Here is a 27,826-nt window from a genome sequence, read left to right on the forward strand (position 1 = left end):
TGCAGGACTCTGCACTTGTCCTTGTTGAACCTCATCATATTTCTTTTGGCCCAATCCTCTAATTTGTCTAGGTCCCTCTGTATCCTATCCCTACCCTCCAGCGTATCAACCACTCCTCCCAGTTTAGTGTCATCTGCAAACTTGCTAAGGGTGCAGTCCACACCATCCTCCAGATCGTTAATGAAGATATTGAACAAAACCGGCCCCAGCACCGACCCTTGGGGCACTCCACTTGATACCGGCTGCCATCTAGACATGGAACCATTGATCACTACCCGTTGAGCCCGACCATCTAGCCAGTTTTCTATCCACCTTACCGTCCATTCATCCAGCCCAGACTTCTTTAACTTGCTGGCAAGAATACTGTGGGAGACTGTATCAAAAGCTTTGCTAAAATCCAGAAATAGCACATCCACTGCTTTCCCCTCATCCACAGAGCCGGTTATCTCGTCATAGAAGGCAATTAGGTTAGTCAGGCATGACTTGCCCTTGGTGAATCCATGCTGACTGTTCCTGATCACTTTCCCCTCCTTTAAGTGGTTCAGGATTGATTCCTTGAGGACCTGTTCCATGATTTTTCCAGGGACTGAGGTGAGACTGACTGGCCTGTAGTTCCCTGGATCTTCCTTCTTCCCTTTTTTAAAGATGGGCACTACATTAGCTTTTTTCCAGTCATCCGGGACCTCCCCCGATCGCCATGATTTTTCAAAGATAATGGCCAATGGCTCTGCAATCTCATCGGCCAACTCCTTTAGCACCCTCGGATGCAGCGCATCCGGCCCCATGGACTTGTGCTCGTCCAGCTTTCCTAAATAGCCCCGAACTACTTCTTTCTCCACAGAGAGCTGGTCACCTCCTCCCCATACCGTGCTGCAGAGTGCAGCTGTCTGGGAGCTGACCTTGTCTGTGAAGACAGAGGCAAAAAAAGCATTGAGTACACTAGCTTTCTCCACATCCTCTGTCACTAGGTTCCCTCCCTCATTCAGCAAGGGGCCCACACTTTCCTTGACTTTCTTCCTGTTGCTAACATACCTAAAGAAACCCTTCTTGTTACTCCTAACATCTCCGGCTAGCTGCAACTCGAAGTGTGATTTGGCCTTCCTGATTTCACTCCTGCATGCCTGAACAATACTTTTATACTCCTCCCTGGTTATTTGTCCAAATATTTGTCAAATAAAAGATCTATGGCTAATGTGCCAAGTCCATTCCCCAGCCATTACATCGCTAGGGTCATTTAAAACTAGGGCGTGGCCTATGCAGCTGTGACTTGATCTCTAGGATCTATACTGCTTACGTTCGGAGTGGGATCCAGCTAGCATGGCAAGACCTGTTCATCACTAGCACTGACTGGGCTCTATAGGTGTTGTTTGATATTATATAGAGGTCCAACCAGTTTTTGCAGTTGCAGTATCTGCACACAGCAGACGTTGACACACAGCACATGTAAACACACAGATGTCCTTGCAGGTATTTGGGTTGTCTGTCAGCCTCCTTTCCATCTGTGCTCTGCTGAAGACTTTCTGTCATCTGGAGTAATGCTGCTTGAATAGACCATCAACTTTCTTTTTTGCTTACATCCCTATCTGTATTTTAGGATGGCATTTTAGGCCTCTCTACACTACAATCATAGTTATACACTACTGCTTATAACAGCATTGACCCAGCAGAAGCATCATTCTGTTCTCCAATACAGATGGCATCTATCAGGTGTGAGAATCATGCTGAAGCGAGGTCCTGGGTAGCTCCCATCTGCACTGAAAACCAGAACAAGGCTTTTACTCCTGCCCTCCTTTCCTTCGGGCCAAATCCTGGTTTCTTCTACACTGTCACAAACCTGGAGTCACCCCTCTGCAGTCAGTGGAATTATCCCAGCCTTACACCGATGTAAATGGCAGCAGACTGGTGTCCCCTAACACTGAACTTTGCTGGAGCATGCCTGAATGTACAGGAGGGACATGTAGAGCAGTGTCCGTGCCGATTGGGAAGCCTGCCGGAGAGCACAGCATCTCTCAGAACAGGAAGTCGCACCTGGCAAGGATCTGTATCGGTGCTCTGGGCTGTGTTGCAGCCAGCTGAGTGTCACTGCATGTTATGTTGACAGTGAGGCATGGTAGAAAAAGGAAGAGTTGGCAGTGCTAGAAAGCAACCTCAACACTGGTAATACAGTAGCCCTGGATTCACTTCATTTGTGTGCCTGCATTCCCCTTTTTCTGTTTGGTGCCAGTAGCTGTAAAGGAGATTTAAGATGCATGGCTAATTAATCCAGCTGAATGTAAGATAAAGGAGGAAATTTATCCCTTTGCTCTTCTGGTAGTTCGGCTGCAGGCTTCTAGCTGACATTTGGCGAGAGTGCTACATGCCTGCCTTTTCCAGCAGGACCACTCTGTCCCTGCATCTTGCAGGACAGGAATGCAGATTCAAGAGCACCTTTGTGGGGTCCCTGCCTCTCGGTTGAATAGCTTATGAACCCTACAGCCTTTGTGTACTAAGGGATGTTTTCTTCATCTGATCCCGATTAACAGAGGCAGGGCTAACACATTCTCTGGGGGTGCTGGAGGCAAACCGTCTCTGCTTTAGTCATTGGTCAGTTGTTACTTTCCCAGCTGCCTCCCTACTACCGGAGCCTTTCCCCACTACTGGAGCTTCTCCCCACTGCCTTCCCCCAGCCAGAGCTTTTCCCCACTGCAGGAGCCTTTCCCCACTGCCTAAGTCTTTCCGCACTGCCTTCCCCCAGTCTCTCACTGCCAGAGTCTCTCATTGCAACAGGGAAAGGCTCCAGCAGCGGAGAGGCAGTGAGATGCTACACTGCTAAAAATAGCAATGTAGCTGTGGGAGGCACTGTTTGGGCGTGTAGAGCAGTGTGCAGGATCTATACCCTGGGGTTTAGGCACGTAGGGCACTCTGCTCTGCTCTGCTCTGCTCACGTAAGCCATAGCTCACGGTCTACAGTGCTATTTATACCCGTGCTCGCTGGGAGTGCGGTGTCTAGAACAAAATGTCATGAAACCGTTTTGCCCAAACCCACTATCGGTATAAAAATTCAGACTGGCTACTAGAGATGATCCAGGCCAGAGTCTCTGCTAATGTGAACAGGTGCAGCTCCACTGATATCCTGGGAAGCAAACCCATTTGTGCCTGCTGAGGATCAGTTGGCTGGCTTATTTATGGCATATCAGTGGTTACCTCGAATTCCAGAGCATGCTAAAGCTGCAGGGGAACTGCCTCTCTATTGGGGAGGGGCAGATGATTAGTAATGATTATCGATGATTTATTTGTATTACCAGAGCACCCAAGAATCCCAGCCCTGGGCAGACCCCATCATGCTAGGCAGAGCGATGGTACAAGGCCACTGGCTCCCTGAAGTCACCTCAGAGGGCCAGGCTGGGTGTAGGGGTGTAACGTGTAAGTGAGACTCAGCCAGGTCTAGGCCTTGTGCTGGCTCCCTGCGCAGAGGTGGATTTCCCCCCTTTGGGCAGTGTCATGTTTGGTTGGTGCCAGTTTGCTTGGCCTCTCTGCAGCCTGTGCAAGGCTCCCTCTCCCACATTGCGGGGCGGCAGAAGGGCAGAGCCGACTCAAACCCACAGCAAGTAACGGGAGCTGCTGTACTGGTAGCATCATTCACTGGCCTAGCTAAGCCATGAATGAGCCCATTGGCCAGGCCATTTCTCAGTGGCAGGAGCCCAGAGGTGAAAAACCTGCTTCCTAGCAAGACAACAGCATGTTAGCCTGCATCTTCAGCACCAAATCACTGCTCCAGGTTAGTTCTGGGGCCTGGCTTAGCTGCACAAATGGAGCACTCAGGGCTGACTGAGGCACATATATGTGTGCAGACTACTTGGAAAGTCACTGATCTCTCTCTCTCTCTCCCCCCCTATCCTTCAAGAATGAACAAATGCAATTCACGCTGCCCCAGAATCAATGGCCCTATATCTCTTAAAGGGGGCAGGGGAGGGGAGCTGGGGTGCCACTTTTCCATTTCAAGTGCCGATTAGCGTGCCATGCTGCAGCCCACAGGAGACGTCAGGAGCCAGCTAGATTCACCGGTACGTTCTAGCTGCTCCGTGCCACTCTGGCTGCACAAAGCAGGGCTGAACAGGGTTTATGGGGCCAGTTAAGCCAGGTTTATAGCTGCTTTGTGTCTCTGGAGCAGTTCAAAGCAGCTGGAGCCTGCCAGTGAATGAATCTGGCCCACTATTGTATTGATAATGACATTTAATGCTTTTTGTCATCAAACTGCTTCAAAACCACCAAGGAACGAACCATCTCAGCACCCTCTGTGGCAGCGTAGGAGGGGTTCTTCTCCCTGCCTGACAGCAGGGCAAATGGAGGCAGATAGTTCAACGTGTCCAAGGTGGCAGGGTGAATTGGTGTCAGATCCAGGATTAGAATTCAGGGGTTCCTGAGTCTGACTCTTGTGCTCGGGCCTCTTGATGCCATGGGGGAAATCCTGCCCCCCATTGAAGTCAGTGGGAATTTTGCCATTTGTTTCAGTAGGGCCAGGGTTTCACCCCTTGACTTTCTCTAGGTTATGTAGGCCCAGATTCAGCAAAGCACATGCTTGAATCCTACTGATTTAGACACTTTGCTGAATCTGGGCCTTAATGACACATCAGACGATCTAAAGAAACCTGGACTCTTGGGAGCTGTTTTTCCAGCTGGTATCTGTCACCTTTGTTGGCCACACAGGACCCAATCAATGATTTACAGCAATCGCTTGTGTGGTGAAAGGTGATAACTTCATCAGGGTGGCTCTCTCGGTTCATTCTCTCTCTTCTCTTTCGTCTTTCATGTGCTGAGAGAGAGAGTTTGTCCAAGCAGCTCATTAAATTAAAACGTTTGCTGGAAATGTTTCTGCTGCGTGGTTTGGATGTTTTAAAATAAATTAGTGCAGCCTCCTCCTCAGTTCCTAGACAGAACCACTTGTGTTTGGAATCTGCATGCAACACTACTTCCTGGTGTTTCGGAGTTAAACTCCTTCTCTGCAGCTTCCCTGTAGCCCGAGAATACTTTCCAAAAGTCCAGACAGTTTGACTTCAGTAGTGATATTTGGCAGTGGTTGGAATTTTCCATTTTTCTTGTTCAAAAATGAAAGAGAACCATACCTCCTCTCGTCTGTTAGTAATTTAGCCTTTGTAGTTGCTGTCTGCTATCTTCATCTTTTCACACAGAGATTCATGTTGTCCGCTTGTTACAATTCTCTATCTTTTTCTATTGTGTTCATTGGTTTTCTGCCATGTTTTGGAGTGCTAAGACGTGACAGTGAAAATGACCATATGGATCATAAACCTTTAATGTGTGTAGCATAAGCATGCAAAGGCATCTCCCCGTAAGGCCATAGTGAGTCCAGCCAATATGTGTTAATGAGAAACCTTTTGCTCAGTAGGGCAGGGCAAAATTCAGGGTCAGCTTGTTAATTTGCACAGTGGGTAGTGAAACTGAAAATATTTATAAATCATTCACCTTCCTGGAGGAAGTAGCTAAGAACAGCTATGACACCATCCTAAAACAGTGTGAGCGCTTTGGTCCAAAAGAAAAAGTACTACCTCCATGGCCATGCTTTTATTAAAGGGGGCAGAGACCCACAAAAAGCCCAGAACCCCTTAAAAATGCACTTGCTGAATGAGCAGAGCATTGTGACTGTGTCCTCAGGGAGAAAGGACATGAGTGATTGTCTAGTAGTTGGGATTTTAAACAAGAAAGTCCCCAGCAAGTCCGATTAACATCTGTGCTCACTCCAGAACAGGTGAGAAGGCAGGGTGAGCCAGTGAAAATGCATCACAAACACCCTGGGACTCTTACAAAGGAGGAATGAGTTTCTGCCTGAAGGGACTGGAATCTTCTCTGACTAGCACTAAGTTGAGGGAACGTGTGAGGAAGAACATAGGTTAGGTTAATATACGTTCTGAAAACGTTTGAGATTGTAGGGAGAAATGTAAGCTACAACCAACCCGATTATGGCTCCAAGGGCATGTGACAGTAAAAGAGGAGTAAGCTTAGGTCCAGAGAAAGCTAAAGCCAAGTACAGTATGTTTCCATTGACATCAGTAGGGCCTAAGCCCATTTTTAAGTGCTTTGCTGAACTGGGGGTGTAACTTTCTTGCGCTGAAGTTATTTTGTTAGGATTCTGTGATTGTATTAGCCCTGGAAGGCAGCACCCTGACTGTTAGCTATTATAACGAAAGCAAGTTTGTCTGAGCTGCAGTACAGAGAGCAGATCCTTTCCACTTCCACAGCGTGTCTGCACAGGTAGTTCACATAATCTCTGATATTTTTCTTCACAGCCCTAGCTTCTCACAACCCACTATTCCAATTTATTTTTCATCTTCCCATCTGTTTCTGATTATATTCCAGTTTCTCTCCCCCCCCCCCCCCCCCGCATCCCCAAGCTCCTATTTGTCCAGTCCAAATGAGGCTTCCAAGACTCCTCCCGGAGCCCCTGTTTTTAACAAAGTGGCAAAGCCTTTGTCTTGAAAAACCTGGGACTAATTTGCTTTGGCAGATTACTCCAAGCATTCTGGCAAATCTCAAACATGCTGCTTTGGAAACCAGCAGACATTCTGAAACTAGTTAATGCATTGACAGCAACAAAAATAACGGATTATCCTGTTCAGATATCAGAGCTGCTGTCTAAGTTTTACAAAACTCGGTACTTTCTTGGAGAAACTTTTAAAGCAATGGTTTTTTTTAGCAATACTTGTTTGTAGGCACAGCTTATTTTCAGTAAATTCAAACCCACTTGACGTACACTTTTGAGTCTCAGAACTTGTTAAAAAGGTTTTTGATGGTTTTAGGCATGGTAATGGCAATGAAGGAATTCCTCAGGGAATTCAAGGAGTCTTAGTACTGAAGCAGAAGGGTGTTCTTGTGTTTACATCACTAGATTGTGACTCAGGAGAGGTAGGTTCAACCCCCAGCCCTCCCACTGTGTGACCGTGGGTAAATTACTTAATCTCCCTGTGGCTCAGTTTCCCAGCTATAAAGTGGGAATCATATTTCCTTCATCTATTTATGGGCTTAATTTAACACACTCTGATTAGTGCCATTGACTTCAACAGAACTACACTCATGCATAATTTTTGCAGGATGGGGAAGCTTGGATTGTAAACTCCTTGATAGCAGGTTGTGTTTTACTGTGTACAGCACCTAGCACAATGGGGCCCTGGTCTCTGTTGGGGCCTGTAAGTTCTACTGTAATACAAGTCATAAACAACAACAATAATGAGATATGAAAATTGGCATCTAGTTGCATGATAAAGCACCCTTCTTTCCATATTAGTGAACTGCTTATCCAGGGAAAACAAATAGCAGGATGGCTAAATTGTATTAAACGATCTAATTTCAGCCTTCTTTTCTATTAGAAGTATCTATTTTTCAAATGTATGCAATGTGCTATCAGCATCTCACTAGATACACAGTCAAGATTAAAAAAAGAAACTAATTAAATTAACATAATGTTTAAAAACTAAAGAAAAAATAACAGACACTAAAGGACCACCTTCCCTCTGATTCCTAATTAAAACCTTCTTTCTCAAACCATCCTTTCAGAAAAAGCCTAAATAAATAGATGCACCTTGCAGCATACTCAAAACATCAACAAACTCTGCATCAGAATAAGGGAGGAAGGAAATTCCAAAGCCACAGAACCTCCATTGATTCTACCTGAATCCCACCCCCCAGACATAGATATTCAAGAACTATAAATTCAAGCCATTCAGGTGATCTCAGCTGGTCAGCTAAAGCACTGAGAGAGAAGAGAGGCAGTTTCTAAGATATCCAGAGCCCAAACTATACAAGACTTTATAGATCAAAACTCACCTTGAAATGATTAACTTAATGAAGTGGCTGAGCTGTTAACAAAAACATGAAACTTCTCATTGAAATCAGCTACTACCCTGGAGGGGAGCAAATGCTGAAACTCTTTATTTCTAAAAAGGGTCTGGGGTGATCTAGGGTATTATAGGCCAGTAAATCATTCTTTTGTACCCAGTAAACTAGTTGAGATTATAATTAAAAATACATTGATAAAACACATAGACAATGATGATGATACAGTGGGGATAACCCAGCGCAGCGTCTGCCACAGAAAATCACGCCTCACTAATCTATTAGAATTCTCTGAACATGTCCATAAAATCAGAGATAAAGGACAAGCAGCTACCATCATTTATTAGGGCTTTTAAAAAAACTGTGACAAAGTCTCTCACAAGCGGGTATCAAAGAAACTAAGTAACCATGGGGGCGAGAGGCAAAAATACCATTTGTTATGGATCAGACATTGGCTAGGAGACAGAAAACAAAGAGTGCTAAGAAATGGTCATTTGGATAAGGTCATTCATACCAAGATCAAAAAAGAAGGAAACCCCTTTTCCTTGATTTCTTGCAGACCTGCATTTAACTGTGCATTCTGCTAGCCCCTGGAGTTCCTGTGAGAGAGGCAGAGAAATCCAACTATACTCTTCTGTGGATTATAATTGCTAGGATATTTGTTGCGGCTTTCAAAGTGAATTTAAGAAGTGGGTCTGAGAGAGAATAATTGAAATGCCAATGAACCTGGGTAGGACAAAGTGGTTTGCTCAGACACCCAATGTGGGGGTGGGGGTGTCATTCTCAACAGATGAATTCTAAGGCCCGTGGGCCACCTACAGCCCACAAATCCTTGAAACAGGCCTTTGAGTGGTGCATTGGCTTTGTGCTGGCTCCTCGGCACAGGCTGAATTTCACCCATTAAGTACGTAAAAAGTAACTTTCCTGCAGGAACCTAATAATACACCCCGAGCATTGGGAAATTGTCATATGATATTCAGATGCTGTTAGGAACAAGACAGGTGCTTTGGCACCATACGTAGTGGTTTATTGAGACACCTCAGGTGAGGAATAAGTTCAGCAGTGCCACCTTGTGGTTCAGCAAAAATTACACTCCAGCTTCATGAGTTTGGTGCTACATGCCCCAGTGTATGGCGTAAAGAGAGGATATTCACCACAGCAAAGCAATGCAACTAACCCCCCCCCCCCCTCCCAGTGGTATGTGGAGACCTACCCAACTCATCCACAGGAACCTGTCCTGACGTGTCCAGGCCATTAACAGCCTCGGTGACAAGGCCCAAGGCTCCATCCATATAGGGGCTAAACCCACAGAGCCCCTGTCCAGACCTGACTGCGTTCACCCATGGGATGTGGCCACCTACCAAACTCTAGCTTCTGGACTATCCCTTCAAGGGACCTAAGCAATTCGGGGCACTCTGCCTTTGAGCCTGAAAAAATTCTGGCAGAAAAAGACTTTTCTCCCTACTCCAGCCAGAGTCGAAGGCCTACTACACTCTTTGGGTATGGCTACACTTGAGATTTGCAGTGCTGGTAGAGGCTTTCCAGTGCTGCAATTAGTAAGTGTCCACACCTGCAAGGCACATCCAGCGCTGCAACTCCCTGGCTGCAGCGCTGGCCGTACACCTGGGCCTGCCTGGGGAATAAGCATTGCAGCACTGGTGATCCAGCGCTGGTCGTTAAGTGTGGCCACACACCAGCGCTGCTATTGGCCTCCAGGGTATTAGGAGATATCCCAGAATGCTTTTAACCCCTTTGTTTAGTTATGCAGCCTCTCTTTGTTTTGTTGTGAACGCGCTCTGGGAGCTGCTTATCTAAAAAAACAAACACAGCTCCTGTTTGCTGTGATCAATCTGTGAACAATCAAATGAGATATCCCCCCTGCCTGCCTGATTCACAGGGGTTGAGTGTTTGCTTTTTGCTTGAGGAGAGAAACAGCAGCGAGAAAGGGAGTCGGCAGCTGCTTATCTGGTCTGCAGGCTGTTTGCAGTTAACACTAAGGGGTCGGAAAAAGTTTCTGATTTTGCAAAAGCAGGGAGCCAATTCACAGTGTCGGCTCCAAAAATCCACTCTCTCTCTCTCCTCTGCTCCCTGTCACACTACACTCCACCCCACCCTACCCCCCTCTTTTGAAAAGCACGTTGCTGCCGCTTGAACGCTGGGATAGCTGCCCATAATGCATCACTCCCAACAGCGCTGCAAATGCTGCAAATGTGGCCACACACCAGCGCTGTCCCTGCACAGCTGGACGACCAGCGCTGCAACTCCCAGCGCTGCAACTCTCAAGTGTAGCCATACCCTTTGTTTTCTGTCTCCTAGCCAATGTCTGATCCATAACAAATGGTATTTTTATACAAATAGGCTGGAATTTTCCAAGAAGCCTAACCAGCTTTGGTTGCATTTCAATGGGACTTGGGCTTCCAGCTCCCCTATGCTTCTTTGAAAATCTCAGCCATAATCAGTCTTGAAAGTACTTCCTAGCCCCAAGGAAAACTGGGTGTTTTAGGTTTATCCTAGATCTAAAGTGGCTCAAACAGTTTCTGAATTAGCCTCAAGAAAGAGTCCCTGAAATCAATTCTGGCACCTGTCCACACCCAGAGATTTCCTGGCCTCCATTACTGTCATACCAGCTCAGTCATACCAGAGATGTCTCAGATTCACAGCTGGTTCCTTGCACTCCAGTGCAGCCAGGCATATGCACCATTGATGGTTTTAGAAGCCAAAGTAGTGATCCCTGCAGCTGTGTGGCAACAAGGGGGTCTTCATGATGACATGCTTGGTCACCTTGCTTACCAGGGTGAAATCCCCTCAGTGAGCATCCCAAGCAATCTCCAGGTCTCTGCTGCTCCTAAGCAAAGGGCAGGGTTCTGTAACATCCTCGCAGACCAATGGACATTACTACCCTGGAGGGATAAACCTTCCACGTCTCTAGAAAGCATCTAAAAAATGAGAGCTCACCATAGTCACTTCCTCACTCCCTGGTTTTGCAATTTAATAATGAAGAAGATGGTGTCTACCAGGACCTTGGACACTTTCTGTACAGGATTTTTCATCTGTGCCTAATAAAAACTCTCCAGAGTGGGGGAAACCTGGTAATGTTGCTTCAGATACTTGTCAGTATCCAGAACCTGCTTCTCTGGGGGATGGATGAATCAAATGTGTGGGGAGAGCTCCTTTCCCAAATCCTCCTGCCTTTTCCATCCCTGTGGACCCAGTGTTTTGGGGGATGGCTGGCAGCCGTGTGCATGTGGAACATCCTGAAAATTAAGGAGCAGGCATCTAACAAGTTCTACTGTGGATGTGCAAATGGTGATTCTCAGAGACTTGTAATCTGGGTGGATTTTTATGGGAGATACAAAAGTCATCTTCCTAAAACCTGGGACTGTCCCCCGTCAGATTTTGAGTTCTGGTTTTAAACTATGGAAGAGCTGATGCACATACTGATTTTTTGTGTCTCGTTTATTTGCTGCTAAGTCTAAGTTACAAAAGCCACCTAATGTTACAACTTCTTCCTGGGGAATCCAGTTTCATGCTAATGTTTCCCTTCTTTCATACTCTAACAGGCATGTACCGAACAGAAAAAGACAAAGGCACGTTGTACGAGCTTACTTTCAAAGGAGACAGACCACACAAATTCAGACGAATCGTTTTATTCAGACCATTTGGTCCCATCATGAAAGTGAAGAATGAGAACCTCAACATGGCCAATACGCTCATTAACATTGTAGTTCCATTAGCCAAGAGAGCCAGCAAGTTTCGACAATTTATGCAAAATTTCAGGTTTGTTTCCTTTTATGGATCTATAGCTATCTTGATATTTTTATACAGTATGATGCAATTACCAGGGATTTTCCCACTAGAAAAAAAATTATTTTTACATAAAACCATCAATTTATCATTTAAAAAAATCCATTTGCGTTTGCTTGGATCAACAGATATTTCACATGAACAGCAATTAGCTTTAGCAGTGGAGACCAAGGGAAAAGGTTATTTTGCAGTCATCTGTGTTTCTGAAGTTGATGCATCATGTACTAGGTATTTCGTTCTATCGGAAACTTGCTATTTCCTTCTTTGAGAGAGCAGGTGCCAGAACCACTTCAATGAATGTGTCAGTTCCACTCCCTAAGTAGCACAGGAAGGTTTATAGAAAATAAGAGTCATTGTATTAACCCTGGACTGCTTGTCGAGGCCTCATCAAAAGGATAGATAGTGACAGAAAGGCAATAAGAAATGTGCCTGGACTCAAGAGTGTTCTCTCCTTGTTACTTTTGATCAAAGCTCTTTCTTTATGCTCTTCTTTCCCAACATGGCTGTAGCAATTGCAGGAATGGATTTAATCAAGATGTAGCTCCCAGTCAGAACTAAGAATAACCTGCCCAGCGGTGGGCCTTGGATTTTGATAAGAAAATTGAGAGATACCCCTATAACTTAGCTGTGTAGTTGCCCAAGAAGGATACACATCTTGACAGATACACATATTCTTAGGCCACATGATTTGCTCTTTCTTAGAGAAATGGAGGTGGGTCAGGTTAGGTAATATCTTTCATCGGACTAACTTCTGTTGGTGAGAGACAAGCTTTCGAGCCACAGAGAACGCTTCTTAGGTCTATCTTGAGAGTTTAGTTTGAGTGAATACTCCTCACACATTTTTCAGGGACATAACTAAACATGCTAGTCCAGGGGTAGGCAACCTATGGCACGCGTGCCAAAGGCGGCACACAAGCTGATTTTCAGTGGCACTCACACTGCCTGGGTCCTGGCCACTGGTCCGAGAGGCTCTGCATTTTCATTTAATTTTAAATGAAGCTTCTTAAACATTTTAAAAACCTTATTTACTTTACATACAACAGTAATAGGAGATATACCTATCTGCTAGAACTAGAAGGGACCTTGAAAGGTCATTGAGTCCAGCCTCCTGCTTTCACTAGCAGGACCAAGTACTGATTTTTGCCCCAGATCCCTAAGTGCCCCCCTCAAGGATTGAACTCACAACCCTGGGTTTAGCAGGCCAATGCTCAAACCACTGAGCTATCCCTCCCCCTCCAGTAATCTAGTTATATAATATAGACTTATAGAGAGAGACCTTCTAAACACATTAATGTATTACTGGCATGCGAAACCTTAAATCAGAGTGAATAAATGAAAGCTCGGCACAGCACTTCTGAAAGGTCGCCGACCCCTGCGCTAGTATATAGAAGAAATAGAAATGAGGGTACAGGATTTCATTTCCCTCTTTGAATTTCCCCTTCTCTCACAGCCTCCTGGGTGCTGAGGTAGCACCTGCTGGCTTTAGTAGTTTGCCACACAATTGCTGGCTTTCCTACACTGGCTTTCTGTCCATCAGCCAGGTGACTGGATGGGCTATTCCAATAGTGCTCTGCTGCCATAACTCAGGTAACTACTAGATGACAATTTATAGCCTGCAAATGCTATGAAGTATCTTAGGCCCCATCCTGCAAGCTCATTCGAATGGAGCCAGTGTAGCTCTGGATGGGTTCAAGGATCTCAATGAAGGGCAGCAAAGATCTCACTGGAGCGGTGCAAGGATCTCAGTGGAGTGGCACCAGCAGAGAATTTGGTTTGCAGAGTCCAGCACTATCCTGCATTCCCAGCTAGAGATGGCAGGTGTTGTTTGGGAAAGCAAACTTCCAAGGGCAATGAATGACTTGTATTGATGTCTGTTCTAGGGAAATGGGCATTGAGCAGGATGGGAGAATTCACCTCACTGTAGTTTACTTTGGAAAAGAACAAATGAATGAAGTGAAAGCGATACTTGAAAACACCTCCAGGTGAGTATGGGTCTACATCGCTGCCTAGTGAGGCATGCTCCTCTCACGTGAAGCCAGATTGCCTTTCTCTAGCACTGTCAGGAAGGGGATAGATCGTCCTCCCTCTCCTTGTGTCAGTCAGAAATGACATTACCCTGATGCTCCCTGATCTGCACTTGTGAATATTGATATTTAGAGCCATGGACTTAGGCCAGCGTAACTCCCACTCAACATCTGTAACTATGATCAGGCCTGAATTCCTCTAACCTTTGCATGAGCACTTTCTATCTGTTGGCACTGAAGCTTAACTTGGAGAAACGTAGATAGGCTGGGCTTTTCAATAGTGCCTAAGGGCATTAGATGCCTAAATCTCATTGAATTTCAAAGGGATTTGGGCACCTAACCCCTTTAGACCTTTTGAAAATCCCAGTCTGAAATATTTCCTGCACATACTGAACTGTCTCTTTTCTTTTCTCCACCTTCATTATGACATGACATTTTTATAAGCAAATGATGTAATATGGTCTAGATGAAATTACTATCAGGTGGTTACACAACTGGTTGAAAAACTTCCTCAAAGGGTTGTTATCAATGGTTTCCTGTCAAACTAGGAGGAAGTATCTAGTGGGGCCTGACAGGGGTCTGTCCTAGGTTTAGTACTATTCAGGGCTTAAATTCAGCCGGAGGTGTCCGGAGCAGAGCTCTAGTAAATATTGTTAAACCCGCAAGGCTGACACCCCAAGCCCTGACGCCTCCTGTGGGGCACTCTGGGAAATACTCGTTCAGAATTTAAGCCCTGGTACTAGTTGATATTTTCACGAATGACTTGGATAATGAAGTAGAGAGTACATGTTTCAAATTTGCGGGTGGCACCAAGCTGAGAGAGGTCTCTAGCACTTGGGAGGACGGGGATAGAATTCACACTGACCTTGATAAATTAGAGAATTGGTCTAAAATCTACAAGATGAAATTCATTAAAGACGTGCAAAGTACTACACTTAAGAAGGAAAAATCAAATGCATAACTACAAAACAGGGAATAACTGGCTAGGTGATAGCACTGCTGACAGAGATCTGGGGATTATCATGGATCATACACTGAATGAGTCAAGTGTGTGATGCTGTTGTGAAAAAAGCAAATCATTCTGGGATATATTCACAGGAGTGTCATATATCAGACATGGGAGGTAACTCTCCTGCTCTGTTCAGCACCGGTGAGGCCTCAGCTGGAGTACTGTGACCGTTTTGGGGCACTCCTCTTTAAGAAAGATGGGAACAAATTGGAGCGAGGCCAGAGGAGAGCAACGAAAATAAGAGATTTTTGAAAACAAGACCTAGGAGGAAAGTTTGAAAGAATTAGGCATGTTTAGTCTAGAGAAGGGAAGGCTGAGGGGAGTCTGTATTAATTTAAATGGGATAAATGGGCCCAATGAGTCAAAGGTCTGTAACATGACCCTGTCACTGACTGTCCAACATTAAACCATATTAAACAAGGTTTGGGATTGGATATACAGAGGCTTCAGCCTGCTTAGTACCATGGCAAACACGCCATTAAACATTTTTAGCCTTTTATTAAAATACAGAAAAGGAAACAGCTAATGCATTTGAAATATAAAGTATTATGTTGGGCTTTCATTTTAACCATATCCCACGTTCCTTTCCCTTTAGCTGGAGGGAGTTTTTAGAAGGTGAAAAAAGTCTTATTTGACAGCCTTTTAGACGATAATGACTGTCCTCTTTGGAGAGAAGAGATGGATTTAACTGGAGTGGGCTGGAGCTGTCTTTGATGCTGTTGTTGTTAAAGTCCCGTTCTGTTTCTTAAAAGACCAAACATGACAAACACATGCAAGGGAAGAGGAAAGAACAGCAAAGATAGAATATGTAGCTTCTGTCTCTGGTGTTGACTGTCACTGCTGCTGGAAAAACACAGGCACAGCACAGGTCTGCTCAGCCACTCTGAGACCTGGCAAACTCCAGCATCCGCTGGTTAGGGCAGAGCATTTATCTGCATTTCTGATCACAGGCATACAGCAGTGTCACAAAAATCTACAGTCTTGGCTGGTTACGCCAGATTCTTATTAGACAGAAAGGAAAAGGAGCGGGATAGGAAAGAGAAGAACAAGGTAGGGAATGAAGAGGACAGATGGCGGTGGTGGGCGGAGGACAGGGGGAGACACACAGTCTCAGATCCCAGGTGGTGGTCAGAATTTAGCTGGAGCCACTAGAGAGGGAGCTGTCATCTGGCTCCCTCCCTCTGGCCTGGTCTAGTCAGGACTTCTCTTGGGATTCGGACAAAGAAGGTCCGGGCTTCCAGGAGATGGTAGGGCCGGCAGCCATGAGGGTAAAGCTTCCTTCTTCCCCTTCTTTCAGTCAGCCAGTGTCACGGTAGTGAGCACTCCCCTCCAAAGTCTCTTCTTTTCAGTACTTCACAAAAGGAGTAGTGGGTGGCATAACCTGTCCCTTCATTATTTTGTCCACCAATTAGGCCTAATTTCTGGCAGAGCAATTTTGGCTCATTGATTTCAGATCTCACACTTCTCTTAACACTAGGGTGACCATACGTCCTGTTTTGGCCAGGACAGTCTCTTTTTTAAACCCTGTCCAGGCTGTCCTGACTTTTTTTTTTGCATAAATGGGTATTTCTCCTGTTCACCCTTGCTGCCTTGATCAGTTGGCAAATGCAAATGGACAAATGGCCATTTTTGTCAAAAAAGTCTGGTGTGGTGTGGTGTGGAGGAAGGTGCAGGAGAGGGGCAAGCGGAGATGCCAGCCCCATGCAGAGGGGGAAGCAGGGCTGGGGGGGGCAGGCAGGGTTCCAGCAACAGCCTTGGGGGAGGTGTATGAGAGGGGGACAGGGCTCCAGTGACCAGCAACAGCCTCACATGGAGGGGGAGGAGGGGGCGCCAGGGTCAGGCTTGCGGCGGGGGGTTCTCTGCCGGGGCTCGGGCGAGTAGCTGGGGGTATCCTGTTTTCCCTTTGGGAAATATGGTCACCCTACTTAACACAGTCCTTGAGTTATTTCAGGAGGCCTTTTCGTTTGGACAAATTCAGTCTTCCTGTTTCCTTTTGCTCCCTTTTCCCACCAACGTTTGTTGTTCTAGGTTACGGTGACATTTTGTGAACTGTTACTCGCTTTTCACAGCTGAGCTCACAGTGAGGGCAAATTTGTAGGCCCTGTTATCACAACGAGACCTGAGACCAACCTTCAAATATGCAAAGGGTTGTTATAAAGAGGACTGCGATCAATTGTACTCCATGTCCACCGAGGGTAGGACAAGAAGTAATCAGCTTAGTTTGCAGCAAGGAAGATTTAGGCTAGATATTAGGAAAAACTTTCTAACTATAAGGACAGTTAAGAACTGGAACAGGTGACGTAGGGAGGCTGTAGAATCCCTGTCATTGAAGGTTTTTAAGAACAGGTTGGACAAACACTTATCAGAGATGGTCTAGGTTTACTTAATCCTACCCCAGCCTGGGAGGCTGGACTAGATGGCTTCTCAAAGTCCCTTCCAGTGCTACATTTCTTCTGGTTCTATCATTAAGAGCTATAAGGAATTACAGAGAAGAAAAGGAGAGAGAGAGAGAGGGTGAGAGACTGCTGAACCAGGATCAAAGTTAAAACCTGTGGTGCTAGCCCAGCTCAGAGCTTTATGCTTCTTCACGCTGTTTCTGTTATGCGAACGAAACAGAGAAAACAAAATTATTGTGCCTTTTGAAAATCTGGCAGAAGTCACAGTGGGACTGATTCCTTCTGAAAATCTAGCCTTATCTCAGCAACCTGAGCTGTGTAGCTTGAGAGTAGGCTGCCTGCCTACTGCTTCTGTTTTTCTTTGCTAGAGATGCATTCAGCTAGTGCTGCTTTGGAAAATACCAGGCAGAAATACATGTGTATAGTTCTGAACATTAGTGAATTCTGTTCATTTTGCATTTGCAGTTCTAAGGAGAAAAAGTGTGTCGAGGCCTAGCTGGAAGTAATGGATCTATTAAGTTAACCCTGCGCTGTTGTCAAAGGGCAGTTCAGTTTGGCAGTTGATTATTTCTCTGTTATTATGTTGTTCTTATGCTCAAATGGCATGAAATGGGATTTCAGGGAAAGTTCACCGAGTCATTTGCTTGACTCAAACTGTTGCACTGTTCCACAGCCTCAGCTGTAGCCAGGTTTCAGATTTCTGTCCTATTCAGTTCTTAGTGCAATAACATCCATTGATGGCATGGAGGGTGGGGCAAGGTGGGCATTTACTAGACAATTAGGCTGTATGAGACATTCACGCTCAGGAGTGATGTTAACAAACGCTCTGTGGCCCACGTCGGCACGGACAGTTGGTTTAACAACGCGTCAGCGGGTCGTGGTTAATGCTGTTGTTCCAACAGGTTTTTAACTATATCCAGGTGACATGATGGGAAACACAATGGTCCCTTTCTGTGTTGACAGCTGAGTTGTGTTTGCCATGGGGTCTGTTACCATGACTCCTCCAACACAACCTAATTTTCTAGAGGTGACCAGCTCTGGGAGAAAGCGCTCTCTCTTAACCCCCCCTGCATGTGATGTGGCTTTTCAGAGGGCAGCTAGAAAGGCCTTGGAAAATTCACCTCAGCGTTACCTGCTCTTGAAGATTATCACCTTCCTAGCCAGGTGACTGTTTCTGGGCAGGTCTCAGGATTCTTAGCACAAGTCTGGCCAGAAAGTGGTACCCGAAGGTACATGAGAGATGTGACTGGAGAGAGCATTCATACGGCGTTATGCTAGAACATGGCAGAGGAGGCCAGTAGGGGGACTGTGGACGCTGGGCCGGATATGAACATACGCAGGACCCCCGGAATGGGCACAAGCGGTGTGGCTGGGTCTGCCACTAAATGATCACTCCCATGGCTTGTCGTTAGGCATATCCCAGGAAGACAGAATGTGCCTCTCTGTTACTGTTATTAGCAGCAGGATGATACAGCAGTGCACGTGACTTCATGCTCAGATGGACTAGCCTTCAGGTTTGGTAGCAGCAGCAAAGGCGGGCTGGAGATGCCAGGAAATCTGAGTTGGGTAGAATTCATCCATGGCACAGCCTGGTCTGCACTCTCCTGATCAGAAAGTTGCTCGTGCATCCGTAGGGGCCAGCCCTGCTGTTCAGGAGTCCGTGGTTCCCACTTCACTGCCAGGGTACAATGCTGGCAGCACAGGGCTGGGCGTGCAGGGAGCCAGGGGCCTGCAGGAGTCAGAGAAAACAATGTTAATGACCCCAGTGTGTGGCCCTGCCCATACCTCAGTCATGTCAACGATCGATTTCAGTAGGCTAAGCAGCAGTTGGAACGTGATGAGACGGCAGTGGAAAAAGGCTGGTTTATAAATACCTGCTCAGCGTCACGACCGCCTCAGCTGGTGCTGCTGCTGGGAGTTCCTGGCAGGGTGCTGCTGCTGCTGGGGTGATATGTCTGGCCAAGGGGCAGGGACAACGTTAGACCCATCTGCACATGCCAAAAGGGAAGTTCAGAGCAATGGGATGGAAGACAATGGGCAAATCACCTCCTCTGAGCGAGAAGTACAGCCCCCCCCCATTACTGAGCCCCCCCTTAGGTACAACCTCCTCCAGAACACAGCCTCCAATCACCGCTCTGTGGCTGGGTGAGGCAAGGGACTGACAGAGGTCGATGGAATGCCAGGAAGCACTTAGCCATTGTCTCTCATGGGAGCGGAATGGGGCCATTCTCCATCATGAGAGGAAGGACGTGGTGAGAGCCCTAATCTGGGACTCCTCCTGTGTGATCCTCTTTGGAACCCCCTGAAAGGGGGTTCCAAAGAGGATGGATCTAGACTGTTCTCAGTGGTAGAAGATGACAGAACAAGGAGTAATGGTCTCAAGTTGCAGAGGGGGAGGTTTAGGTTGGATATTAGGAAAAACTTTTTCACTAGTAGGGTGGTGAAGCACTGGAATGGGTTACCTAGGGAGGTGGTGGAATCTCCTTCCTTAGAGGTTTTTAAGGTCAGGCTTGACAAAGCCCTGGCTGAGGATGACTTAGTTGGGTTTGGTCCTGCTTTGAGCAGGGGGTTGGACTAGATGACCTCCTGAGGTCCCTTCCAACCCTGAGATTCTATGATTCTATGTCAGACCAGTCACTTAGGCCTGGATCTTCAAAGGTATTTAGGCACCTGCTTTCCATTGATTTCAGTGGGTGTTACATGCCTACATAACTTTGAGGATCAGGGTCTCAGTCTTTGTGTGCCTTGGTTTCCCACCTGTACAATGGGGATAATAACATCTTCCTACCTCACAGGGGTGTTGAGGGATCAGTACTTTAAAGATTGTGAGGTGCTCAGATTGTAGGTGATGAGGGTGATCATTGTCAGCAGAATTAATTCTCTATTTCTAATGGGGTTGTTAGTTTAACAGAATACTTGTCTTAAACACGCTGCCTGTTCAGACCAACTGAGGTGAAAGCACCGTGTTCTTCCAGATTGTATTCCACAGGCATTTTTGACACATTATGCCTCTAATGCTCGTTTCAGTCCCTCAGTAAGGCTTTGTCTACACTACACAGCTTTTTAGCGACATGGCCATCTCGCTAAAAGTGTAAATGCTGTTTTGTTGACAAAATACTTCCCCCACCCCACGAATGGGGTTTGCGTTGTCGACAGGAGAGCGCCCCTGCCGACAACGAGCCGTTTACACTGCCACTTACCACGCAAAACTTTTGTCTTTGCGGGGGGGGGGTGGCTTTTTTAAGCACCTGTGAACGACAAAAGTTTTGTCATTCAATTGGCAGAGTAGACAAAGCCTAAAAGTGATTCCATTTGTTCGCCTCCTTGGGATAGACACCACAAAACTTCTCTGCATCTTGTACAGCTCCAGCTACACCGTGCTTAACAAATGCTAAGTGATAATAATTAAAAGGAAAATCCCGCCATTTGCAATTAGCAGATACATTTATAATTGGAGAATGATGATGCAACAGCTTTGCTGTCAAACACAAATAAGATGCCAAAGCAGTTGACTAGTGATTTAGCAGCTTGTAGGGTTCTTCCATCTAATGAGATCAGTCACTCCCCACCTTGTGTATCCTGATCGCTAATTAGCCTGGGGATTTAACCAATATACACCATCAAAGTGCTGTTTAACGGTCCTAAAATAATTGAAGATGATCGCTTTTGGCATCCTTCCAGGAACTTCAGAGCAGACTGCTAGCGCTTCAATTAGTTTGGATCATGCCAGGTTTTAGCACAGAAGCTCCAGGAAAAATAGGGAAATGGCTTATGGACCAGGAGTTGCAGCAAATAGTCATGTCCAGCCTGTCCATGTGGCTGTGTGATGATTTCATATGCAGAGGTGCCTTGGTTTTCTGGGGGGGACTAGAGGGTTCAGAGACCCTGACAATTCTGAGCTTGATTTTTCTTTCATGTGCTTTGACTGTGAGCTGGCCAATGGCAAGTCAACCAGATATAGGGACGATGGGATTCTTTCAGCACGGGCACACGCTACAGCAGTCTAAAGCCTCAGGCTTCCAGCTCACTGCAAACCCTTGCAGGGCTAGATGGGTTCCCTGCCTGTTTGTGTTCTGGTTCTGTAAATTCAGAGCTAGACTTTGCTGCTTTTGTATCACGCGGCATTCCCCCAGCTCATATTTACATCTACTTGGGTGAACTTCTTACCTTTCCTGTGTTTCCCGTTCAGACTTCACTACCAGCCTTCTGAGTACCATTGCTAGCTTACCTCATGGCTCAGCTTGGCATAGTTATTGCTTCATGAGCCTTTACATTTACCATTTAAGGGCAAGGGCTTCAGATGGTTTCAGCACCCAGCAGAGCTCATTGTTCTCAGTGGGAACTGCTGGGTGCTGAGCATATTTGAAAATCCAGCTACTTCAGTCAGGTGCCTCAGTGGGAGCTAAGCGCTTTTGAAGATCTGGCCCCTAACCTCCTGTCTGATTTGGTGTGGCATGAAGGCCTAATTTGCAGAAGTGCTGAGCATCCACAACTCCTGCTGGTGTCAGTGGGAGCTGAGTGCCCCCTGAAGATCAAACCCTGAGGCTACATCTACACTGCGATAATGGAGTCTCAGAGCTCGGGTCAACTGACTTGGGCTCATAGGGCTTGGGCTACCGAGCTAAAAACAACCCTTTGGGCTCAGGCCAGAATCTGGGCTCAAACCCGGTGAAGGGGGAGGGTCTCAGAGCCCAGGTTCCAGTCTGAGCCCAAATGTCTACGGTGCTATTTTTAGCACTGCCTGCAGCCCAAGCGCTGCTAGCCTGAGTCAATTGACCTGAGCTCTGAAGCTCGGGTCTTTTATTGCAATGTAGTTGTATTGTGAGTCTCTCAGTATTGTTATCCTTGGCTAAGCATGTTACCAAGAGCTCAGTTTACCCATCACACACTTATCCTCTTTTTCACACACGAGCTGTTTGAAATAATCTGTTTTTCTGCACTAAGCTGAGGGCTATCGGACCACAAGCAGTAAATCCACGTTAGGTTTCTCAAGATGGTTGGATTTAATCCAGGAGCCGTTTTAAGGAATACAGAGTATGTAAAACGGATGTGTTTATCTGGAGGCTGATCCAGAGTCCGTAGACAGCAGTGAAAGGACTCCCAGTGACTTCTGTGAGCTTTTGTTCTTTTGTTAGTTTTTCAATCCAGCTCAGGTACACTTTATTTTATTTTAGGCAATGGTACTTAGCATTAATGCACAATGATTTCTCTAAAAATATGAGTGAATATCTCTTTAAAATATTAGTTTTCAAATTTACAACTTGGACATAAAATAGCTAGATGATTGTTTTATTAAAATGGGATCGAACTCCTTCTCTCTTACTGCTGTTTGCTGGTTTCCTTCACAGCCTATGAATATTATCCCAGATATATTAAAAACAGACCTGCTAAGTATAAGATCTGAGTTACAGGTTCCATTCCTATTTTGCCTTGTGTGTCATGGAAATACACCGCCCCCATTCCTTTTTTAAAATATGTTGTTCAGTAAATACAATGACATTAATGATGAGTTGACTGCCCCTTTTATCTCTTAAACCTCATCTCACATACTGCTGCTCCTCCTAGATCAGCTAACTTCAAGAATTTCACCTTTATCCAACTGAATGAAGAATTTTCGAGAGGGAAAGGATTAGACATAGGTGCTCGCATTTGGAAAGGAAACAACGTCGTTCTCTTTTTTTGTGATGTAGATATCTACTTCACTGCTGAATTCCTGAACACCTGTAGATTGAACACACAGCCAGGTATGGCTACCCAGGGCATTTACTCCTTTAAACAGACTTCTCTTTATTGTGCAATAACCTTCACTAACGTGTTCCCTCTTTCAGGTGGGTAAGCAAGCTATAGTAAGGCATTCTTAACATTCAGCTCAACTAAGGCTTGTCTCAGGGCTGGTCTACACTGGGGGGGTGTCGATGTAAGATACGCAACTTCAGCTATGGGAATAGCGTAGCTGAAGTCGACATATCTTATTTCGACTTACCTCCCATCCTCACGGCGTGGGATCGACGGCCGCGGCTCCCCCGTCGACTCCGTTTCCGCCTCTCGCCCTGGTGGAGTTCCGGAGTCGACGGGAGCACGTTCGGGGATCAATTTATCGCATCTAGACGAGACGCGATATATCAATCCCCGATAGATCGATCACTACCCGCCGATCCGGTGGGTAGTGTGGACGTACCCTAAGAGTAAAGACCTATATTGCTGATTGTCACATTTTAGATAGAGTGAAAAGAAAAACAAATTGTCAGCTTCCACTATGATTGAATTCCTTGCCTTTGTCACCTTGTTTTCTGGGGCCCATCTGGGTCATTTGTCAAACTACATCCACATGGTCACATTCTCCATCCAAACCACAACACTCTGAGACTGTGGGCCTTATCTAAAACCCAGGGAAGGCAATGGAAGTCTTTCTATAGATTTGAATGGCATTTGGATCAAGCCCTAAGTCTGTTTCCAGTTTCACAGAGAAGCACAAGTTTTAATCTAGTTTTAGAGCATCAAACAACTTTATCGGTAATAACTTTCTTTTTTAATCCATTGTGATTTCTAGGGAAGAAAGTATTTTACCCAGTTCTTTTCAGCCAGTATAACCCAGGTATAATTTATGGGCACCATGGTTCCATCCCGCCCTTAGAACAGCAGCTGGTAAGTAACTGGCTCTAAAAATGCATGCTTTGAACCGTGCATAAAACTTCCCCTTCAGGAAGACATCTGTGCTTGCGAATAGAATTTCACCATCTCGGGTCCATTGAGATGTGGTGTGCAGAATACGTAACTTATTGTGTGCAGCACGTTCTGTAGTAATATTTCACACTTTAGCAGCTTAGCGAACAGCTTTATCTTAAAGCAGATTTGATATTTACATTTGTAAATTAAGAATTTAAATGTGGGCTGTTTGTCTGCCAGAAGCGGCATTATGTTGACCAGATTCCACTTCAGGGAGTGTACCGTCCTTTTCTTAGCTTCCTCGTCTAAGGTAACAAGACTGTTTCCCTGCCTTGTGTTTTGTGAGGCCAAATGATGTCCATAAAGAGTTTGGAGCTCGTTGGACTGATGGTGCAGGGAAGGTAATTAATCATTTGAACAGACTCCCACAGGCGGTAGTGTGGATTCTCCATCACTTGAGGTTTAAGTTGAAATTGGATGTCTTTTTAAAAGCTAGGCTCTAGCTCAGGGGTCAGCAACCTGTGGCATACGTGCCAAAGGTGGCACGCGGGCTGATTTTTAGTGGCACACTGCTGCCAGCCGGGGTCCCGGCCGCTGGCCCTGCTCAGCCCACTGCTGGCCTGGATTACGGAACCTGGGCCAGCAGCGGGATGAGCCGCTCAGCCCACTGCCAGTCTGGGGTTCCGGCCGCTGCCCGTGCTGCCGGTCTGGCACTTTTACTGGCACATGAAACCTTAAATTAATGAAGACTTGGCACACCACTTCTCAAAGGTTGCTGACCCCTGATCTCGCTCAACCACAAGGAGTTGGACTCAGTGCAACAATGGCTGAGTGAGACTGGGTGCTAGGCAGGAGGTCAGACTAGATATGAGCCTTATGGTCCCTTTTTGCCTTAAAATGTATGGGCCAGAACGTCCACAGATGTAAATCGCTGTAGCCCCATTGACTTCAGTCTGGCCCCATGCATGAATAAGGACGAAGAGTTGCTATTTTAAAATGCTGTAGTGAGGCATGCAGTGTGAGATAAGGCCGGGCATCTCTGGCGGGCCAGAGGGAAGATAAATTGCAGAGGAGTCAGAGTGAATCCCCTGTCCAGAGAAGTTACTTTGCTCGGGACAGAAATGTTGCTTTGCAGCACTGTTCTGGAAGCAGGCGGCAGAGGTCCAGCTCCTTCACTCTCTTGCTCTGTCATGTGCTGATGTTATAGGAGGTGCTCCATTTACACACACAGTCACTGCACTCCTGTTTCTCCCTAAAGAGCCTGCTCATCCGACTGGATCTCCACCCTTGGGCCCACACACATGTGCCCCGGCTAAGGTGACCCTTGGAGTTCATAAACCCAGAGCTGTAGAATCCAGGAATTAGCCAGCCTTGTGGCTTCAGCTAGGTTCCCCTCTGCTCAGGTCCATTCTGACCACAGCCGATAAAGAGGCCTCCACGGCTTGCCAGAGCTCATCCCACCTCTGTGTCAGGGTTCAGTGTACCCCCCCAGCCCCAAGAAGAGCTATAAGGTGGGATTTTGAAAAGGGCCGAAAGGCCAGATCGGTGAAGGCATGTAGGCGTTGCTGCACTCAGATTTAGATGCCTCATTCTCATTTTCAAAAGTGATTTAGGCACTCACAAGCCTAAATCCCATCAATTGTCAATGAGATGTTGGCTCTTAGGTGCCTAAATCCCATTTGGAAAATGAACATTAGGCTCCTAAATACATTAGGCACTGCACTGCAGCAACACCTTTACAAATCTGGGCTAAGTAACCGAGGCGCACATGCCCCATTGACTTTGCCTGTTGAAAACTCCATCCCAGGTGTTTTAAAATCCTTTCCTGCTATTACCAGACTTACCTTGTCTGAGACATTCTACAGTGGCTGGCCATATCCATCTCAGATAGAATCAGGAGACACACCTATCAGCTGAGGGGGAGAAAAGACAAAATAGGGCTTGTTTACAAAGCAGACGATTTGTATGATGAACAGGAAAAAGCTTTTTCCTCCTTTACGGTGGGATCAGTGAACAGACAACAGATTCATGAAACTATTCCGTGTGAAATATCCTCTGTGTTATTAAAATGAGAGCTTGGAAAATCCGTTGAACTGTTTATTCCAAACAAAACCTTTCCTGATCCCACCACTCAATTCACACTAGCTCTTATCTTTCTGCTGCAGCCTGGCCAGAGAACCCCAAGCTTGTCAACGGTTTGTATAGGGAAGGAAACAAAAATGTCATTATAAAACTAAAGTTAAACCCCACTGTTCGCTTTGTCAGGACTGCACAAATATTTATAGCTAACATCAGAATTGTGCAATGTGATGCCTGCCTCAGAGAAGCATCTTGCTATAAAGAAGAGACATTGCCAATATCATTTTTATTTAGTTAATCAGATTTTCATTCCAGATTTCTTCCTGGGCAAATGGCCAGATCAGTGCCATTAAAACAAGAACACTGTTGGCCGCCTACCGTGCTGCTTGCGCAGCTGAGAAAGTAGCCCTCACAAAGCTTTGAAAGAAATTGATTTGTGCTGTAGCGGCTATTTCTAATGGGAAATTATAGTGCTAATGCATACAAATAACATGCTGTAAAGCCACTGCTATGGCGATTTCCTGTTCCAATGCAGTCTTGTAACAGGTGGCTTCTTAGTGCCTATTAATGGGTTTGCAGTTTATGACTATTAGAGGGGAAGAAGAAATGAGATCAGAGATGGATGCAGTAGTGGCAGAAAAGCAAAAGGAGCAGGACTGAAATAAGACAAGGCTAGTACTGAAAATGGAGACATGAAAAGAACCAGAAGGGAGGTCAGTGGGCTACAGGGGGGCTTGCCATCAGAGGTGAATTCCCAGCTCTGACACAGACATAAGTAACCTTGGGCAAAGCACTTAGGCCAAGATTTCCAAAAATAGGTGCCTAATGCCAGGACCCAACACCCAATGCCAGGTGGCCAAGTAGGTGGCCTGTTTTTTCAATAGTACTGAGCACCTGGCAGCTCTGCTTGAAGTCAGTGGGCGCTGCTGGATGCTCAGCACTTGAGAAAATCAGGCAACTTACTTAGACACTGCAATACAAACTTAGGCCCAAAACTTTAGATCCCTGTTTTTGGAGATCTTGGTCTTCACCTCGCTGTGCCTCAGTTTGTCATCTGTAAAATCAGGACAATGGCACCTCTGTTGTCTGTCTCATCAATGTAAACGGTTAGCTCCTTGGGGGCTGTGTATTACTACGTGTCAGTGCAGCGCCTAGCACCATAACACCCTGAACTTGGTTAATTCCTCTGGTCCCTGCTGTATTTCAAATATTATTTCACTCTCACAGGCTCTCCTAATTTTTTATGTCAATTTGTAGGAGGTTTTAAGTCATTTTGTTCCACCAGCCAAATTGCATCTGTAAACAGTGTCACATTAGTACTGAGTCATTTTAGAAGAGCCCTGAAGTCATTTTGCTAGTGCAGCACTCTTGTAAATTGTAATAAAAAAGGTGCCACCCACCTGTCCCACGCATGAGACTGGCTCACTTCATGATGTATGAATACATCCCCAAGAAAGATTCAGATCCTGTGGAAAATAAGCTGTCATTTAGAATAACAACCTTCCTGGTTATGAAAATAATCTTCAGAAGGTGGCTGTTGTGATGCAGTGTTTTCCTGAGTCTGCAGCCAGCCAGCCTGCAGTTAATTTTAGCAGAAACTTTCAGCAGAAGTCTGCCACTATTGAAGTCAGTTAGAGCTGGGTCAGGGTATAATGCAGTATGGGATAGAAGAAAGTGGGGTGGCTGTCCCCATTCCTAGCCACCCTGGAGGGGTGTCGTCCCTCTTTTGCTCAGGTTACAAATTCCACTGCTCTGATCTAAATGTTCCTTTTTCCCCCCAGGTTATAAAGAAGGACACTGGATTCTGGAGAGACTTTGGCTTTGGAATGACATGTCAGTACAGGTCTGATTTTATCAACATAGGTAAGAACGTGCACTTAACTAAACCTGCTTCAGAGGTGCTGGCTCAGATCCTCTTCCCCAGTGCAGCCCCTTTGTGCAGGGCCGGCCAACAACATTTTGGCACCTGAGGTGGGGAGCTCAAATGACGCCCCCATGTCCCCTCGCTTGGGCCAAAACTTTGA

At 46.0% G+C, this 27,826-nt stretch overlaps 1 protein-coding gene across 4 annotated transcripts in view; it reads left to right on the forward strand.

Annotated features, from left to right (window-relative positions):
- LOC123371994 (chondroitin sulfate N-acetylgalactosaminyltransferase 1-like) overlaps positions 1 to 27,826 on the forward strand; it is a 101,540-nt gene that overhangs the window by 64,751 nt on the left and 8,963 nt on the right. For all 4 annotated transcript variants that reach the window (XM_045019908.1, XM_045019909.1, XM_045019910.1 and 1 more), the window contains 5 exons: positions 11,385 to 11,601; positions 13,509 to 13,610; positions 22,623 to 22,801; positions 23,608 to 23,702; positions 27,584 to 27,665. In XM_045019908.1, coding sequence (XP_044875843.1) covers positions 11,385 to 11,601; positions 13,509 to 13,610; positions 22,623 to 22,801; positions 23,608 to 23,702; positions 27,584 to 27,665 — 675 coding nt within the window. The remainder of the gene's footprint in view (positions 1 to 11,384; positions 11,602 to 13,508; positions 13,611 to 22,622; positions 22,802 to 23,607; positions 23,703 to 27,583; positions 27,666 to 27,826) is intronic.

The sequence above is a fragment of the Mauremys mutica genome, chromosome 5 (assembly GCF_020497125.1).
Source record: "Mauremys mutica isolate MM-2020 ecotype Southern chromosome 5, ASM2049712v1, whole genome shotgun sequence".
In the NCBI taxonomy this organism is placed as follows: Eukaryota; Metazoa; Chordata; order Testudines; family Geoemydidae; genus Mauremys; species Mauremys mutica.